This window comes from Salmo trutta, chromosome 27 (genome assembly GCF_901001165.1).
Source record: "Salmo trutta chromosome 27, fSalTru1.1, whole genome shotgun sequence".
NCBI lineage: Eukaryota > Metazoa > Chordata > Actinopteri > Salmoniformes > Salmonidae > Salmo > Salmo trutta.
This window is the reverse complement of record NC_042983.1, coordinates 28,087,939-28,108,128: the sequence shown is the minus strand read 5'-3', so window position 1 is coordinate 28,108,128 and position 20,190 is coordinate 28,087,939. Positions and strand designations below refer to the sequence as shown.

General features: G+C 43.0%; 1 protein-coding gene across 1 annotated transcript in view; it reads right to left on the bottom strand.

Annotated features, from left to right (window-relative positions):
• LOC115165080 (transmembrane channel-like protein 2-B) overlaps window positions 1–17,928 on the bottom strand; it is a 48,163-nt gene extending 30,235 nt beyond the window's left edge. The window contains exon 1 of the mRNA XM_029718119.1: window positions 17,772–17,928. Within this exon, the coding sequence (XP_029573979.1) occupies window positions 17,772–17,928 (157 nt within the window). The remainder of the gene's footprint in view (window positions 1–17,771) is intronic.
• Window positions 17,929–20,190: the final 2,262 nt, after the last annotated feature.

Sequence of the window (20,190 nt, the reverse complement as noted above, 5' to 3'; positions counted from 1 at the left end):
CTCAGAATCCGGATTGCACAGCGGAGAAGGTACGGTGGGTTTCGAAATGGTCAGTGATCTGTTTATTAACTTGGCTTTCGAAGACTTTAAAAAGGCAGGGCAGGATGGATATAGGTCTATAACAGTTTGGGTCTACAGTGTCCTCCCCTTTGAAGAGGGGGATGACCGCGGCAGCTTTGCAATCTTTAGGGATCTCGGGCGAGTCCCAACAAAGCAGAGTTAAAAAGAACATGTGCAAATACACATTTTAAATAGTAACACAATGAATAACAATAGTTTGAAAGAACTTGACGGTCATAGGTGATAATGGTGTGAGTTTTCTCTACAAAAAAGTAAGGATAAACATGAAAAAAGTCACAAGAAAGCAAAGTCGGTTGGAGCACGTAAGATGTCGACCATCTCCATCGGTGCCATCTTGAACAAACTCCTGGAACCGCCACACTTCCTGGAACTATGAGGGTGTGATGCTGAAACCCAAGCCCGCTGTATCTTTCCTCCTCTGGGTAGCTCTTCTTCTCCCACCCTCTGTCCTTCTCAAGTTCCCTTCAAGACACCACTGTAGCTGAACAGTACACACAGTGACTTATGCTCCATGTAAGGTCAAAGAGGACAGCAAAGCATATTTACAGGGGGAAATGAGTTACTGTGTTTACGATTATATCCTTTATTATTAAGGACAGTATCTATCAAGTACTGATGATGATGATGATGAGTGGGAAACAAAGTATGGTGTTTGCCAATGTTTGTTGAAGTCTGCGGATTGATCTCTAAAAGTGGTTCCAACTCCCGAGTTGGATCATGGTTCATTATGATTCGATTGAGAAGTTGAAAATGCTTTCCTGGACCAGTTGATCTGGGGACCAATGTTCCATTTACCAGAAGTTCTTCACAACTACTATTCACGGACCTGTTGAGAATGTATGCAATTCTACACACAACCTCTGATAATATCAAATTGGGCAAGAAAATAAAGCTGACTGGTGGCAAGGTGGGAGAGAGAAATCAGTGCCCTTAATTGCCGGTGGTTAATAAGTGATGCCTGTCTGTAGTACTATAACATTGAGATATCCGGTAATCGAGAACCATGCGGTCATTGTTCGGATATCCTGTCCAAGGCAAACACAGTCCTCTCTCACTAGGTAAACAATTAAAGGGGAATTACACTCAAAAATCTAACATTTTCCAGACCTTAAAAATGTAGTTTTTCCTGTGGTTTTGCATTAACATGGACCCAAAGAACATCAAATTTTGTTCATCTATCATTTTAAAAAGGTGTAATTTTGAGAGTTACAAACTGAAAAAAATCTTAAACCTTGGCTATGAATAAATCGATGTAGGCCTAGGTTCTAACTGATTAAGCCTATTCAGACTAGGGTGGGATGATAGAAAGTGTTTCAATTTGTGGTGTTTTATTCTCTTTTCTGCCATAGGACTACTGTACAGTGCTGGCGTTGTAGACCATGTAGCGCCGTCTACTTGCTCAGTTTGTGTGTTCTAGCGCTGTCTACTATACAGCCTATTGCATATGTCTCAGTAGCAAATACTGCTTACATTTTGAAGCAATAATCAGTAATCACAAGGTGTTTGTAATGTTATTGTCATAACGCTAGGATGGTAGAGGGCGAGTGGGGGAGGTGGCTGGGGCTAGGGCTGGGGTGGTACAGCAGTAGTGGGCCGGTGTGGCTGAGATGCGAGAACCTAATTTCATTCTCAGGGCTGACCTGGTGAATAATGCAAGGTAACCAGAGACATGGGCTCTATGTAGTTAACACAGCTAATGCCACACTTCCTGCAATTATAAGGGCATGATGCTGAAACCCAAGCCCGCTGTATCTTTCCTCCTCTGGGTAGCTCTTCTTCTCCCACCCTCTGTCCTTCTCAAGTTCCCTTCAAGACACCACTGTAGCTGAACAGTACACAGTGACTTATGCTCCCTGTAAGATCAAAGAGGACAGCAAAGCATATTTACAGGGGGAAATTAGTTACTGTGTTTATGATTATATCCTTTAATATTAAGGACAGTATCTATCAAGTACTGATGAGGATGATGACAACGAGTGGGAAACAAAGTATGGTGTTTGCCAGTGTTCGTTGAAGTCAGTGGATTGGTCTCTAAAAGTCATTCCAGTTCATTATGGTTCGATTGAGAAGTTCAACATGCTTTCCAGGACCACTTGATCTGGGGATCATGGTTCCATTTACCAGAAGTTCTTTACAAATACTTTTCATGGACCTGTTGAGAATGTATGAAATTCCACACACAACCTCGGATAATATCCAAGTGAGCAAGAAAACGTGGGAGAGAAATATCAGTGCCTGTGATGCTCTGACATATCACGTCACCCTTCTTTAAGGGTGATTGATATGTGATGCCTGTAAGTAACAAGAACATCAGCCACGCTCAAGGTCCTAAACGATATCATAACCGCCATCGATAAAAGACAATATTGTGCAGCTGTCTTCATCGACCTGGCCAAGGCTTTCTACTCTGTCAATCACCATATTCTTATCGGCAGACTCAACAGCCTTGGTTTCTCAAATGACTGCCTCGCTTGGTTCACCAACTACTTCTCAGACAGAGTTCAGTGTGTCAAATCGGAGGGCCTGTTGTCCGGACCTCTGGCGTCTCTATGGGGGTGTCACAGGGTTCAATTCTCGGGCCGACTCTTTTCTCTGTATACATCAACGATGTTGCTCTTGCTGCTGGTGATTCTCTGATCCACCTCTACGCAGACGACACCATTCTGTATACTTCTAGCCCTTCTTTTGACAGTGTGTTAACTAACCTCCAAACGAGCTTCAATGCCTTACAACTCTCCTTCCATGGCCTCCAACTGCTTTTAAATGCGAGTAAAACTAAATGCAGCTTCAACCAATCGCTGCCCGCACCTGCCCGCCAGTCCAACAATTACCAATACCTAGGTGTCTGGTTAGACTGTAAACTCTCCTTCCAGACTCACATTAAGCACCTCCAATCCAAAATTAAATCTAGAATCGGCTTCCTATTTTGCAACAAAGCGTCCTTCACTCATGCTGCCAAACATACCCTCGTAAAACTGACTATCCTACTGATCCTTGACTTCAGCGATGTCATTTACAAAATCGCCTTCAACACTCTACTCAGCAAATTGGATGCAGTCTATCACAGTGCCATCTGTTTTGTCATCAAAGCCCCATATACTACCCACCACTGCGACCGGTATGCTCTCGTTGGCTGGCCCTCGCTTCATATTCGTCGCCAAACCCACTGGCTCCAGTGTCACGTCCTGACCAGTAATAGGGATTATTTGTTATTCTAGTTTGGTCAGGAAGTGGCAGAGGGTATTTGTTTTATGTGGTTCGGGGGTTATGTGTATGTAGAGGGGTGTTATATTTTTGTGTTCTGGGGTTTTTGGATTATGTTCTTGTTTTGGTATTCTAGGTTTTTCTAGTTTGTGTATTTCTTTGTTGGTCTGTGTGGCTCTCGATCAGGAACAGCTGTACATCGTTGTTCCTGATTGAGAGTCATATTTAGGGAGCTTGTTTTCACCTGTTTGTTTGTGGGTAGTTGTATTTGCACTGCTGTTTGTTTAGCCTGCAAATCTGTCGTTCTTTGTTTATTGTTTTTTCTGTGTTCGCTATAATAAATATAACTATGAGCACGCAACCCGCTGCGCCTTGGTCAAATCTCTACGACTACCGTGACATCCAGGTCATCTATAAGTCTTTGCTAGGTAAAGCCCCGCCTTATCTCAGCTCACTGGTCACCATAGCAGCATCCACCTGTAGCACGAACTCCAGCAGGTATATTTCACTGGTCACCCCCAAAGCATATTCCTCCTTTGGCTGCCTTTCCTTACAGTTCTCTGCTGCCAATGACTGGAACGAATTGCAAAAATCACTGAAACTGGAAACACTTCTCTCCCTCACTAACTTTAAGCACCAGCTGTCAGAGCAGCTCACAGATCACTGCACCTGTACATAGCCCATCTGTAAATAGCTCATCCAACTTCCTGATCCCCATATTGTTATTTATTTTATTGCTCCTTTGCACCCCAGTATCTCTGCTTGCACATTCATCTTCTGCACATCTATCACTCCTGTGTTTAATTGCTAAATGGTAATTACTTCGCCACTATGGCCTATTTATTGCCTTATCTCCCTAATCTTACCTCATTTGCACACACTGTATATAGATTTTTTATATTGTGTTATTGACTGTACGTTTGTTTATTCCATGTGTAACTCTTGTGTTCGTGTCGCACTGCTTTGCTTTATCTTGGCCAAGTTGCAGTTGTAAATGAGAACTTGGTCTCAACTGGCCTACCTGATTAAATAAAGGTGAAATAAAAAAACAAATCTAAAAAATTTCCCAGGACATAGACATATCTGATATTGGCAGAAAGCTTACATTATTGTTAATCTAACTGCACTGTCCAATGTACAGTAGCTATTACAGTGAAAGAATACCATGCTATTGTTTAGGAGAGTGCACAATTTGAACATAAGAAGTTATTAATAAATAAATTAGGCACATTTGGGCAGTCTTGATACAAAATTTTGAACAGAAATGCAATGGTTCATTGGCTCATTCTAAAACTTTGCACATACACTGATGCCATCTAGTGGCCAAAATCTAAATTGCACCTGGGCTGGAATAATACATTATTGCCTTTCTCTTGCATTTCAAATATGATGGTACAAAAGAATGGTTGGTTTTTTCTTTGTATTTTCTTTTACCAGATCTAATGTGTTATATTCTCCTACATTCCTTTCACATTTCCATAAACTTCAAAGTGTTTCCTTTCAAATGGTACCAAGAATATGCATATCCTTGCTTCAGGACCTGACCTAAAGGTAGTAAGACTTGGGTATGTCATTTTAGGCGAAAATTGAAAAAAGGGTTTAATCCTTAAGAGGTTTTAAGAAAGCAGAGCAGCGCTTTAGTATGGACATACTTCTCCCCATCTTAGCTACTGTTGTATCATTATGTTTTGACCATGACAGTTTACAATCCAGGGTTACACCAAGCAGTTTAGTCATCTCAATTTCCACATTATTTATTCCAAGATTTTGTTGAGGTTTAGTGAATGATTTGTCCAATACAATGCTTTTAGTTTTAGAAATATTTAGGGCTAACTTATTCCTTGCCACCCACTCTGAAACTAACTGCAACTCTTTGTTATGTTTTGCAGTCAATTCAGTCACTGTAGTAGCAGACGTGTATAGTGTTGAGTCATCCGCATACATAGACACTCTGGCTTTACTCAGTCAGTGGCATGTTGTTAGTAAAGATTAGTAGTCTAAACACTGAGATGCAGTGCCTTAGACCGTTGCGCCACTCAGGATCCCCAAAATAAGCGCCTGTTGTGTTCAGTGATTTAAGCAAATAAACACTCCAGTCTATTAATTGAAGTTAAGGTATTTCATCTCAGAGTCCATACCAAGGCCGGAGATAGAAACACAATCATGTATTGATAAACAAAACATTGAACAACAATTCTCATTTTGCATAGAATTGTGGGTTGTATGCAGCATTTCTTTTTAAATTGTGCAATTATTTTTACATGTGCTCATTTGCCAGGTCACTCCTACAATCTGGTGCCATTTGGACCTCAAAACATGTTTTATTTATTTTTTTGTATTCTATCAGAAAACTGAGTTTGGCCAATATGTTTTTTGGGTGCATTTTCCAATTTGTTAGGGGCCTAATCCTAACAGGGTGGAACCTAACAGGGTTGACATTTTGAGCCTAAATTAGCTCTCTGAGTGAGCAAGATTGAGCTAGCTACAGCTACAGTGCATTTGAAAAGTATTCAGACCCCTTGACTTTTTCCATATTTTCTCACATTAAAGCTTTATTTGAAAATAGATTAAATTGTTTTTTTTCCCTCAATCTATACCCAGTACCCCATAATGACAAAGCAAAAACAGGTTTTTAGATTTTTTTTGCGAATGTATTAAAAACAAAACTGAAATATAACATTTACATAAATATTCAGACCCTTTACTCAGTACTTTATTGAAGCACCTTTGGCAGCGATTACAGCCTTAAGTCTTCTTGGCTACGATTCTACAAGCTTGGCACACTTGGATTTGGGGAATTTCTCCCATTCTTCTCTGCATATCCTCTCAAGCTTGTCAGGTTGGATGGGGAACATTGCTGCCCAGCTATTTTCAGGTCTCTCCAGAGATGTTCGATCAGGTTCAAGTCCGGGATCTGGCTGGGCCACTCAAGGACATTCAGAGACTTGTCCCGAAGCGACTCCTGTGTTGTCCTTGCTGTGTGCTTAGGGTTGTTGTCCTGTTGAAAGGTGAACCTTCGCCCCAGTCTGAGGTCCATAGTGCTCTGGAGAAGATTTTCATTATGGATCTGTCTGTACTTTGCTCCGTTCATCTTTCCATCAACCCTGACTAGTCTCCCAGTCCCTGCCACTGAATAACATCCCCACAACATGATGCTGCCACCACCATGCTTCACCATAGGGATGGTGCCAGGTTTCCTCAAGACGTGATTTGCATTCAGGCCAAAGAGTTCAATCTTGGTTTCATCGGACCAGAGAATCTTGTTTCTCATGGTCAGTCCTTTAGGTGCCTTTTGGCAAACTCCAAGCGGGCTGTCATGTGCCATTTACTGAGGAGTGGTGTCCGTCTGGACACTCTACCATAAAGGCCTGATTGGTGGAGTGCTACAAAGATGATTGTCCTTCTGGAAGTTTCTTCTATCCCCACAGAGGAACTCAGGAGCTCTGTCAGAGTGACCTTCGGGTTCTTGGTCACCTCCCTGACCAAGGCCCTTCTCTTCCGATTGCTCAGTTTGGCCAGGCGGCCAGCTTTAGGAAGAGTCTTGGTGGTTCCAAACTTCTTTGATTTAAGAATGATGGAGGCCACTGTTTTCTTGGGGACCTTCAATGCCGCATACATTTTTTTTTTGTACCCTTCCCCAGATCTGTGCCTTGACAAAATCCTGTCTCGGAGCTCTACAGACAATTCCTTCGACCTCATGGCTTGGTTTTTCTCTGACATGCTCTTTCAACTGCGGGACCTTATATAGACAGGTGTGTGTAACAATTCCTTAACGCTAGCCTATCAATAAACACTAAGGTGTTGAAGTGTAGCATGTGCTTATAACAATCCCACTGCAATGTATGATGCAATGATGTCTTGCAAGAAAAATCCTACCACACCGTAGTATGGCAGTGCAAATTCAGTGTTCTCCAAGGAAAGGAAATCTTCACATGCAAATCTTCTTATCAGTGTCCTGGGTTCGGGCGGCTCACCATCCTTGGTGGAACTGAGTCCATACTCAAAAATCCTGACCAAATCCCGGTGTCAATCTTTCCCTTAAGCCCTTCACAGCACGTTTGTATCCTCACTGAAGATAAGTGAGTGTTAATATCCAGTTCTCTCTTTTTAGTTCAGTTTTATATAACTTCTCAACGATTTGAAACATAGTTTTTCTTCCATGGAATGGCGGTACCTCTTCACGCTCCGTTCTAGTTCTTTTTCAGCATGTTGGCGCCGACTGGTGTATAACGTGAAGTTAGGAGAGGGACTAAGAGAATATTGAGTTTTGACTGGCTCAAAATAAACTGCTCGTCAAGCAGCTTCTGACAGCCGATTTGTAATAGCTATCAACTTAAACATAGCAATATAGTATAATATGATTGGTTACTGGAATCTCACTAGTAACAATAAGTATTCAACATTAGCTGACCTGCGTTACACCCTCCCCTCTTGAAGGTATGCACGTACCGCTGCATCTTCTTGTTGGCTGTATGGTCACTTGATGTGCTTGCACAGGCAACTTTTTGTTTAACTTCTGAGTGATCAAATCCAATCAGTGAACTTATGAGGGCTGCACTTAACCATTTGAACAAGGACTGAATAACAAAGGATATGGGGTTTCCAAACAGTACTGAAGCCCTTCTGGTCTCTCTCGCTGCCTGAAAGAACGCTGGACAGCGCTGGCAGTTTCCTCATATTGCTGTTTACTATTATTTTTCTTCAGAGACAGAGTCAACTGGAGCGTTTTCAACAGGGACATTATCCCTTGTGTTATTTGTCTCTTCAGCACTTTCAGACATGTCAGGGGAAAACAGGTAACTCTCTGTCTATGATGAGAGAAACTTATTAGAGAGGATCTGTAGAATGTTCAGGTAAGTTGTCTTGTTCAGGTAAGTTGTTTGTCTCACTTTCAGGTGTTTCAAGTTCTTCAGGTAAGTTGTCCAGTCTGATGTACTGTTCCAACTTCTTCTGCAAGGACTTCTTGGTCTGATGTAACTTCATCAGGCTCTTCCTCGATGGAACGACAAGGAGGGTTGCTCAACCTGTGAGTATCATAGACCTTGGTAAACATAACAGGCTCTTGACTTTTCGTTTTTCCAACCCAGAAGTCATCAGAAACTGAATGTGTCTCATCCTCTTCGGTCACATCAGCACCTGAATGAAGGCATGTGCGAGGTTTTCGGGTGTGCTGCGACGTAACAGGTTTTTCAGGTGTAGTTGCAGACAAGAATCCACAAGGCAGTAAAAGGTCAAGGTGCAGTGTGCGCAGTGGACCATCCTTGCTCTCAGGCTTGACTGTACATATTTTTTTATTTTTTTTATTTCACCAAATTTAACCAGGTCGGCAAGTTGAGAACAAGTTCTCATTTACAATTGCGACCTGGCCAAGATAAAGCAAAGCAGTTCGACAACATACAACAACACAGAGTTACACATGGAGTAAAACAAATATACAGTCAATAATACAGTAGAAAAATAAGTCTATGTACAATGTGAGCAAATGAGGTGAGATAAGGGAGATAAAGGCAAAAAAAAGTCCATGGTGGCAAAGTAAATACAATATAGCAAGTAAAACACTGGAATAGTAGATTTGTAGTAGAAGAAAGTGCAAAGTAGAAATAGAGATAATGGGGTGCAAAGGAGCAAAATAAAATACATTAAATAAATAAATACAGTAGGGGAAGGGGTAGTTGTTTGGGCGAAATTATAGATGGGCTATGTACAGGTGCAGTGATCTGTGAGCTGCTCTGACAGCTGGTGCTTAAAGCTAGTGAGGGAGATAAGTGTTTCCAGTTTAAGAGATTTTTGTAGTTCATTCCAGTCATTGGCAGCAGAGAACTGGAAAGAGAGATGGCCAAAGGAGGAATTGGCTTTGGGGGTGACCAGAGAGATATACCTGCTGGAGCGCGTGCTACAGGTGGGTGCTGCTATGGTGACCAGTGAGCGGAGATAAGGGGGGACTTTACCTAGCAGGGTCTTGTAGATGACCTGGAGCCAGTGGGTTTGGCGACGATTATGAAGCGAAGGCCAGCCAACGAGAGCGCACAGGTCGCAGTGGTGGGTAGTATATGGGGTTTTGGTGACAAAACGGATGGCACTGTGATAGACTGCATCCAGTTTGTTGAGTAGGGTATCGGAGGGTATTTTGTAAATGACATCACCAAAATCGAGGATCGGTAGGATGGTCAGTTTTACGAGGGTATGTTTGGCAGCATGAGTGAAGGATGCTTTGTTGCGAAATAGGAAGCCAATTCTTGATTTAACTTTGGATTGGAGATGTTTGATGTGAGTCTGGAAGGAGAGTTTACAGTCTAACCAGACACCTAGGTATTTGTAGTTGTCCACATATTCTAAGTCAGAACCGTCCAGAGTAGTGATGCAGGACAGGCGGGCAGGTGCAGGCAGCGATCGGTTGAAGAGCATGCATTTAGTTTTACTTGTATTTAGGAGCAGTTGGAGGCCACAGAAGGAGAGTTGTAAGGCATTGAAGCTCGTCTGGAGGGTTGTTAACACAGTGTCCAAAGAAGGGCCAGAAGTATACAGAATGGTGTCGTCTGCGTAGAGGTGGATATATCACTTGCACATTTGGTGACTACATATTGTAAATGTCGGTTTCCCACTTATCAGCCAACTTATGTTTCCCTCTCAGTTTAACATTTCTCACAAGAACTCTGTCACCAACATCAAGGGTGGACTCTGACATGCCTGTAAAATCTGGCTTTGTTTCGGTCAGCTGTTTAGAGAGCGTTCCCGGTGGCTATCCCGTAGCTTTCTTCCAAGTGACTCTTCAAGTCTTGCGCACACTGTGAACGCAATTTCTTCTGGTCATTAACAGGTAGATTGAAGGCTATGTCAACCGGTAGTCTAGGTTGTCTCCCGAACATTAGTTCATATGGAGTGTAGCCGGTGACTTCATTCTTCGTGCAGTTGTATGCATGTACAAGTGGTTTATCGAAGTCACGTCAGTGAGTTTTGTCATGCATGCTCAGAGTACCAAGCATCTGGAGTAGCGTCCTGTTAAAATGCTCGACAGGATTTCCTCTTGGATGATATGTCGTTGTTCTCACTTTCTTGAATCCAGCAATCTCACACAGTTCTTTGATTGTTCGTGATTCAAAAATCAGGACCTTGGTCGCTGTGGAGGCACTCAGGAAAGCCGTAATGCACAATGAAGTGGTCCCAGAGAGACTGCAACGGCGCGGGCTTTCTGGTTGGTGTTACGCACGCCTCTAGGAAGAGGGAATGCAACACTCTGCTACAACTCAACTATCCGTGGTGTGAAAGAGGTATGGGACTGTAGGTGCGAGTAAGGATGACAAAAGGCAGAGATTTACCATTTACAGGGAATTTATTCCGTCGCACAGTAATTTGGGGGAAAAGGGGCTGGACGGAACCAAAGCAAAGAAAGTAAATATCAAAGCCCCCTCTCCTACCTTACCTGCCTACCCACTACTTAACTAACTAGCACCACCAAATCAATTGTAAATTTCGGTGTTCCTCAAGGTTCCGTTCTAGGACCACTATTGTTTTCACTATATATTTTACCTCTTGGGGATGTCATTCGAAAACATAATGTTAAATTTCACTGCTATGCGGACGACACACAGCTGTACATTTCAATGAAACATGGTGAAGCCCCAAAATTGCCCTCGCTAGAAGCCTGTGTTTCAGACATAAGGAAGTGGATGGCTGCAAATGTTCTACTTTTAAACTCGGACAAAACAGAGATGCTTGTCCTAGGTCCCAAGAAACAAAGAGATCTTCTGTTGAATCTGACAATTAATCTGGATGGTTGTACAGTCGTCTCAAATAAAACTGTGAAGGACCTCGGCGTTACTCTGGACCCTGATCTCTCTTTTGAAGAACATATCAAGACTGCTTCAAGGACAGCTTTTTTCCATCTACGTAACATTGCAAAAATCAGAAACTTTCTGTCCAAAAATGACGCAGAAAAAATTAATCCATGCTTTTGTTACTTCTAGGCTCGACTACTGCAATGCTCTACTTTCCGGCTACCCGGATAAAGCACTAAACAAACTTCAGTTAGTGCTAAATACGGCTGCTAGAATCCTGACTAGGACCAAAAAATTTGATCATATTACTCCAGTGCTAGCCTCCCTACACTGGCTTCCTGTTAAGGCAAGGGCTGATTTCAAGGTTTTACTGCTAACCTCCAAAGCATTACATGGGCTTGCTCCTACCTATCTTTCCGATTTGGTCCTGCCGTACATACCTACACGTACGCTACGGTCACAAGACGCAGGCCTCCTAATTGTCCCTAGAATTTCTAAGCAAACGGCTGGAGGTAGGGCTTTCTCCTATAGAGCTCCATTTTTATGGAATGGTCTGCCTACCCATGTGAGAGACGCAGACTCAGTCTCAACCTTTAAGTCTTTACTGAAGACTTATCTCTTCAGTAGGTCCTATGATTAAGTATAGTCTGGCCCAGGAGTGTGAAGGTGAACGGAAAGGCTGGAGCAACGAACCGCCCTTGCTGTCTCTGCCTTGTCGGTTCCCCTCTTCCCGCTGGGATTCTCTGCCTCTAACCCTTTTACAGGGGCTGAGTCACTGACTTACTGGTGTTCTTCCATGCCGTCCATGGGAGGGGTGCGTCACTTGAGTAGGTTGAGCCACTGACGTGGTCTTCCTGTCTGGGTTGGCGCCCCCCCCTTGGGTTGTGCCGTGGCGGAGATCTTTGTGGGCTATACTCGGCCTTGTCTTCGGACGGTAAGTTGGTGGTTGTAGATATCCCTCTAGTGGTGTGGGGGCTGTGCTTTGGCAAAGTGGGTGGGGTTATATCCTGCCTGTTTGGCCCTGTCCGGGGGTATCATCGGATGGGGCCACAGTGTCTTCTGATCCCTCCTGTCTCAGCCTCCAGTATTTATGCTGCAGTAGTTTATGTGTCGGGGGGCTAGGGTCAGTCTGTTACATCTGGAGTATTCTCTTGTCTTATCCGGTGTCCTGTGTGAATGTAAATATGCTCTCTCTAATTCTCTCTTTCTTTCTTTCTCTCGGAGGACCTGAGCCCTAGGACCATGCCTCAGGACTACCTGGCATGATGACTCCTTGCTGTCCCCAGTCCACCTGGCCATGCTGCTGCTCCAGTTTCAACTGTTCTGCCTGCGGCTACGGAACCCTGACCTGTTCACCGGACGTGCTTGTTGCACCCTCGACAATTACTATGATTATTATTATTTGACCATGCTGGTCATTTACAAACATTTTAACATCTTGACCATGTTCTGTTATAATATCCACCCGGCACAGCCAGAAGAGGACTGGCCACCCCTCATAGCCTGGTTCCTCTCTAGGTTTCTTCCTGGGTTTTTGGCCTTTCTCAGGAGTTTTTCCTAGGGAGTTTTTCCCAGCCACCATGCTTCTTTCACATGCATTGCTTGCTGTTTGGGGTTTTAGGCTGGGTTTCTGTACAGCACTTTGAGATTTCAGCTGATGTACGAAGGGCTATATAAATAAATTTGATTTGATTTGATTTGACCTGGAGCACTAACCAAAATACAGGGGATGGTCCGCCCAGGTCTTTCCTAGTGTGCATAGACAGTAAAGTATTACAGGTTATGTATGCCCGCGGGCATCTTGCCTAAGCACTCCCTAGGTGCCTTCCCCCCTGGGATCATATGAAACAGAATAACAAATGTAAGTAACAATTCCAATAATCAAAAACACAGTTCTATTGGCACACACATACCTCAAATCAGAGGCTACACAATACTTAACAAAACTCCGAACAACACAGAATTTACCAATCAGCTCCCCAGCAACAATCAACACAGGACACTCTCATGTCTGTTAGCAACAACCAACATAATAGCCATCAGCCTCCGCTCTCAGCAATCATCTGCTTTACTGAGCAACAGAACACTGGCTTATAAAGCTTCAGAAGGAGTTGGTAATTGGAGACAGCTGCGTCCTGACGAGGGGGCGAGGTCAGCTCTCCAATCATCAATGTGGGCCGACCAATCAGCTGCTTGTAGAGAATTTCACGAATCCATTTCCACAAATACATACATGAAAATACACAAACCACAACACAGAAACTGGGGAACGTAACAGTTGGGAATCAGTATGGCCACTGCGTACTTGGTAAAATGATCTGTAATTACCAGTATATCCGTTGTTACTACGATCAGGCTCCAAAGAAAGGAAGTCCATGCATACTAGCTCCAAAGGCCTGCTGGTCTTAATGCTAACTAGAGGTGCAGCTTTCTCTGGCAGGGTTTTACGTTGCACACAGCGGTCACAGGTCTTAATCTTCTCATCCACAGACATTGACATCTTGGGCCAATAGACCCGGGATCGTATGAGATCCATTGTGCGCTCGATGCCCATATGGCCCATATCATCATGCAGACTTTTCAATGTAATTGCTCTCAGCTCTTCTGGAAACACTAACTGAAAAGTAGTGTTGGCTCCTTCCTGCCTTCTCCTGTAAAGAATACTATTCTTTAGCTCCAACTGGTTCCACTCACGCAGCAACAGAGGGAGTTCTGAGAACTTGGCTCTAACAGTGGAAGGAGGTTTCTCCCCTGTTTCCAACTGAGTGACGACCTCTGATGCTGGCGTCAGGTCTTTGTTTTTCCATCAGCTCCTTCTCTGACAAATGAGAAATGACTGGAAACCCATCTTGATGTTCCTCCTCCTGGAAAGCATCTGGTATTGCACTGGAGTGGAAGGCAAGAGACTCAACCAGCACAATCAGATAGCAGCTCTTTTCAAGGTCAGTGAGGTGAACAGTGTGCCGATCACAGACTGCTGTGACTACATCTTCGTGGACTTTGTTTTGTAATTCCGATTTTTCCAGATGATGGAGACTAAACTGATGGATTCTTTCCTGCTCCTTCTGAAAGGTGAAATCGTCTGAAATCTGGCTATGAGGACGTCTTGAAAGTGCATCGGCATCTCAATTTTGCTTGCCTGCACGGTACTGCAGCTTGAATGAGTAGGTGGAGAGGGCAGACAACCACCTGTAGCTTGTGGCATCTAGTTTGGCAGAAGTCAAGATATATGCCAGTGGATAACTATCAGTTATAGCTGTGAATTCATTCCCATACAGATAGTCACTGCACTTTTCTGTTACTGCCCACCTAAGTGCTAGGAATTCCAGCTTGTAGGCTGGATATTTCAATTCACCAGAGGTCAACCCTCTGCTAGGGAACGCTATTGCTCTCTTCTGCCCGACTTGTTCCTGATATAGAGCAGCACCCAAACCCAAAGTACTTGCATCTGTGTGCAGGATATAGGGGAGCTTGGGGTTGGCAAAGCCCAGGACAGGGGCTGAGGTGAGCTTTTCAATAACTGTGTCAAATGCTTGCTCACAGATGGGTGTCCATCCGTTTCCAAATGGCTCCTTGGGGTTGTGATACTCACTACTTTTCTCTTTGTTTCTTTTCCCCTTGGGTAGTGGGGGATATGCTAAGGTAAGGTTGTTTAGAGACTTGATTATACTCGAGTAGTCCTGGATGAACCTCCGGTAATAACCAGAGAACCCAAGGAATGACCGCAGCTCTTTGAGAGTTCTTGGATATGGGCAGGTTTTTTGCGTTTCAATCTTTTCAGGGTCAGTTTCAACTCCAACTCTCTGACACAACATGGTCTAGATACCGCACAGAGGTCTGGAAGAACTTAAATTTTTCTGGCAATAATTTCAGTCTGTACTCCTTGAGACGCTGAAGAACTTTAAGCAGCCTGCTTTCGTGTTCTTCAAGGGACTCTGAGAAAATGATTAGGTGATCGATGAAAACAAGAACCTCCTTCATGTTAATGTCACCCATACAGCGCTCCATTAGCTGTTGAAACGTTCTTGGTGCATTTGTGATCCCTTGTGGCATATGATTGAACTCCCAAAACCCTAATGGGCACACAAACGCTGTCTTTTGTTTGTCCGACTGCTCCATTTCAATTTGGTAGTATCCTGATTTTAGATCAATAACTGAGAACCACTTAGAACCAGTTAGGGCAGAGAAAGTCTCCTCCAGGTTTGGAAGGGCGTATGCATCCTTGATGGTTTGCAGATTTAGTTTGCGGTAATCAATACAGAGCCTTACATCACTGTTTTTCTTTATCACAACGACAATTGGAGATGAGAAGGGAGACTCTGATTCATGCATAACTCCTGAATCTAGCAGCTTTTGCAGATGTTTGAGGACTGCATCAGTATATTGCGGGTGAATGGGTCTTACTCTCTGCTTGAAGGGGGTCTCATCATAAAGCTTGATGTGGTCCTTTACTCTGCTAATGTGGCTGAAATCGAGATCATTATGCGCAAACACCTCAGGCATTGAGTTCAGTGTATTTGTGATTCGTTCTCTCCATTCAGCAGACAGAGGAGAACCTTCAAAGTTGAAGTTTAGGCTGGAGGTTTCAGCTGGCTCTTTCGGTAGGTCTGGAGACTCGGATGTAGAAACAGTGTGTTTCTTTACACACTGGATGGCATACACCTCGGCCAACACAGTCTTTGCTGGAATAACACTGTCATGGCATGTTTCATTTCTCAGAACAATAGGTAACTTGCAGTTTTGCCTTGTAGGAAGGGTGATCAACTCGCTGGACACTCTAATCCCTCCTGGCAAGGAGGACAATGATGGAGGCTCGATGAGGGCCCATTTCTCAGTGGGACCCATGGACACTGACTGACCCCTGGAGGACAACAGTCTGAATTGCAGGAACCACCTCTGGCATTCCACCCTGAAGTCTCACCAATCCTAGGTTACTGTTGACTGCTTTTTCACGCCTAAGCTCAAGGATTTTTAACACTGCTCGGTAGCCATGTAGTAACGGCTGATTGTCGCGTTTCAGCTGAGAATAATCAGAGTAGAGAATGTCAATGTCAGTCCCTACGAATTATTTTGGGAAAGTTATGGTGAGCTCTACATAGCCCAGGTAGGGAACTTCCTGCCCATTTGCACCTTCTACTTCCAGTAGACTGTTCAATGGGTTGATTGCTTGGCTTGATGTATGATTCTCATAGAATGACATGGGGACCGTGCTGACTTGTGTCCAAGAGACAGTTTGTTTCCTTTCCAGCAATAGTAACTTGTTCTGTGCTCTTGGTACTAACTAACCCTTTGGGAAGTTTGACTGTGTGCTTATTGGTGCAGACATGTTTGAGTGAGGCTCTTCTGATTACAGTGGGATGCGTTTTGGTATCCTCTGCTCCTGTTTGTCCCTCAACAGGAGCTGGCCTCAGTTTAACTGTTCGATATCTGAAGAGGAATTTTGATCTTCCCACTGGAGCTGTCTTCTCTAGGTTGTTTTCTTTTTAGCTGCAACCAATGAGGGGTTGGATCCACTTTCACAGGTTGCTGTGATGTGGCCATCTTCAACGCACTGAAAGCAATACCAAGGCCGGGGCTTGCTGTTAGGCTTGTTGCTTGAACTTGGCAGCTTCACAGGCTTCCCGTTATTTTGTTTTGTGTTGGCTTTACTAGGAGCTACATTGGTAGTAGGTCTTTTGGGGGGTTTCGATTTTGTGTCGAGGTTTGTGAGCTGATTTTTGAGTTCAGCTATCTGTTTTTTTAAATGCTCAGTTTCACTGGTATCCTCAGAGGAAGGACCAAGGTTTTGCTTAATTCGAGTTACTTTTGCTTCGTGCTTATCCTCTTCAATGCAAAGGAGGAGCAACAGTTCAGCAAATGAAGTTTTGCTTTTCTTCTGTTCTAGCTGGAGGTCCATTATCAGAGCATTGTCCCAGCAAACTCGGCAGAACTGCCTCAGAAGATGACGATCGAGTTCATCAGCTGGAACACCGCCTCTTCTCATGACCATGCTCAGGGTAACCTGTAACCTTTGCAAGTAGCTGGACTGCTTCTCACCATTGTTTTGCAGAGTGTCCATGAATTTGGCAAATAGCTTGTTTCCATCTTCAACTGTGCCATAAGCTGAGTCTAACAGCTGAAGGTAATCAGTGGCTGATGCTTGAGGACTCAAATGCTTTGTAAGGTCTGCAGCTGGTGGCAGAAGACTATCAAGGATTCTTCTAGTACGATGAAGGTCTGACATGCCAGGGTCACTTAAGATGAGTTCTACATTAGCACGCCGGGTGTCAAAATCAGCTTCATTGTTTGGACGCGGAGATCTACCAGAGAATGCTCTGAGTCTTGACGATGCATGGTGATGGAACGTAGCTTCCTCATTCCTAACAATGTGTTCAACAACGACCCTTTGCACATCAGGGGGTTGGCGTCCCTTAGAGTGAATGTTGATTTAATTTTTACATCAGCCGGTTGAGTAACTGGTGATGAGATGGGATTGGTCAGGTTTTGGGTTGTAGGCAGAGCAGAGTGTGGCAGGGTTCCGCTCTCATACAGTTGTGCAGGTGCTAAGTCTTCTGATTCAGGATCTGTAATGGTTTGGAGTTTTGTCATGCGAGGGAGAAATGGCAGATTTACTAAGTTTGGATAATTCCTCTTGAAGTACATCTTCAAAAGGTTGATCACTCAACTTGGAAATTGTCTACAGTTCTTGGAGATAGCTCTTGGCGCAACTACTTGCGGCGGGGGTGTACACTGTAGCTAAAGCTTTCACGTGGTAGACAACATCAACTTGGCTAGGTCTCTTGTAGTTGAGAGGCAACATGGGTTCTAACGACTTCATAGATGTGTCGTAGGTGAACTCAACTATCATGTGTTTGTGGAACTCAGACATTGGGTCATCCACACAGAAAAAACGACTGATTGACCTGTGAGTTTTGAGATATTCAGAGTTCGTTATCCAACTCACTATTGGTAAGGCCGCTAATTATAACAGAGTTAGATTTTCACTCCTTCGCGCATTACTAAATCCATTCGATTTTTTGTGGGCCCTAATGTCTCACTGAGATCATTAAATACTCCAAACTGCTCCTGACTGGCTTGCTACTTTATGTAACAATTGCTTAACACTATGGGCTACTGTATGTTTAAGCTTAAACTCTATTGGACCAGTCAGGTTCGCTACTGGAACAGTAGGGAGAAATGAAATAATTTAGGAAAAGAATGTCGGCTTGTATTTTGTAAATAAAAATACCTACAAAAAAATACATCATTTTGAGTAACTATTGATATGTGAAATTTGTACAATGAGCTCAATATGAATGAAATACATCAACAGTACAATAGACTTAGATATCGGCCATATATCCTGCCTATAGTTTACTAGGGTGCACCCAACTCTAATTTAATCTGAGGGTCTCTCAGATTTCAATGTTCAAAGTTCAATAGCAATACAATAAACATGAATCCACAGAAAACACAACCCAATTCACAAATACTAACTTATAAACCACTAAGACATGGAATCAAATGTGAGTGGCTGTGCCTATCAATAAACACTAAGGTGTTTAAGGGTAGCATGTGCTTACAACAGTCCCAACTGCAATGTATGATGCAATGATGTCTTGCAAGAAAAATCCTACCACACCGTAGTATGGCAGTGCAAATTCAGTGTTCTCCAAGGAAAGGAAATCTTCGCATGCAAATCTTCTTATCAGTGTCCTGGGTTCGGGCGGCTCACCATCCTTGGTGGAACTGAGTCCATACTCAAAAATCCTGACCAAAACCCGGTGTCAATCTTTCCCTTAAGCCCTTCACAGCACGTTTGTATCCTCACTGAAGATAAGTGAGTGTTAATATCCAGTTCTCTCTTTTTAGTTCAGTTTTATATAACTTCTCAACGATTTGAAACATAGTTTTTCTTCCATGGAATGGCGGTACCTCTTCACGCTCCGTTCTAGTTCTTTTTCAGCATGTTGGCGCCGACTGGTGTATAACGTGAAGTTAGGAGAGGGACTAAGAGAATATTGAGTTTTGACTGGCTCAAAGTAAACTGCTTGTCATGCATCTTCTGACAGCTGATTTGTAATATCTGTCAACTTAAACATATTAATAGCAATATAGTATAATATGTTTGGTTACTGGAATCGCACTAGTAACGATAAGTATTCAACATTAGCTGACCTGCATTACATGTGCCTTTCAAAATCATGTCTAATCATTTCAATTTACCACAGGGGGACTCCAGTCAAGTTGTAGAAACATCTCAAGGATGATTAATGGAAACAAGATGCACCAGAGCTCAATTTTGAGTCTCATAGCAAAGGGTCTGAATACTAATGTAAATACTATTTCTGTTTTCTAAAAACCTGTTTTCGCTTTGTCATTATGGGGTATTGTGTGTAGATAAGGAAAAAATGTTTTTCATTCATTTTAGAATAAGGCAGTAACGTAGCAAAATGTGGAAAAAGTCAAGGGGTCTGAATACTTTCCGAATCATTGTGTTTTAACTTTTTTTCTCTACAATATAGTTTAACAGGGTGGGCATTTATGAGTGGAACCTACAGACTAACAACATGAAATATAGATAAATCTGTTTATTTTTATTCAGCTTTGCACCATAGTTTTCCCACCAAAGAAATTATGACACTTCCTGCATGTCAGGTCATTGTAGGAAGGGGGTGTTTTCTTAAACGGAGAATGACAACAAACTAACAGGGTGAAAAGTGGTATCAGGGACATACAGAAAATCTTTAATAAAATTAAAATGAAGATGATAATCATGAAAAAAACTTAATTGATGATAGGACTAAAACATAATGATGAAATATTTTATTATATATTTATGGCTTATAAGTTGATAAATGACACCTGGGGACATGGCAAAAACGCCTACATCCACTGACAAAAAGTGTTTAAAATGCATAAAATTCCCTTTCAGGATCCATATTTTGGTGTTTTTAAGGTAAAGGACACCTGACCTTATATTTAAAGCCTTTTGGAATCCACATTTTACATTAAATAAGAACAGATATTTCCTGGGGACAGAAAAGGCACAGCATCGAAGGAATGATCCTATCGGTAGTGTCACGTCCTGACCAGTATAAGGGGTTATTTGTTATTGTAATTTGGTCAGGACGTGGCAGAGGGTATTTTG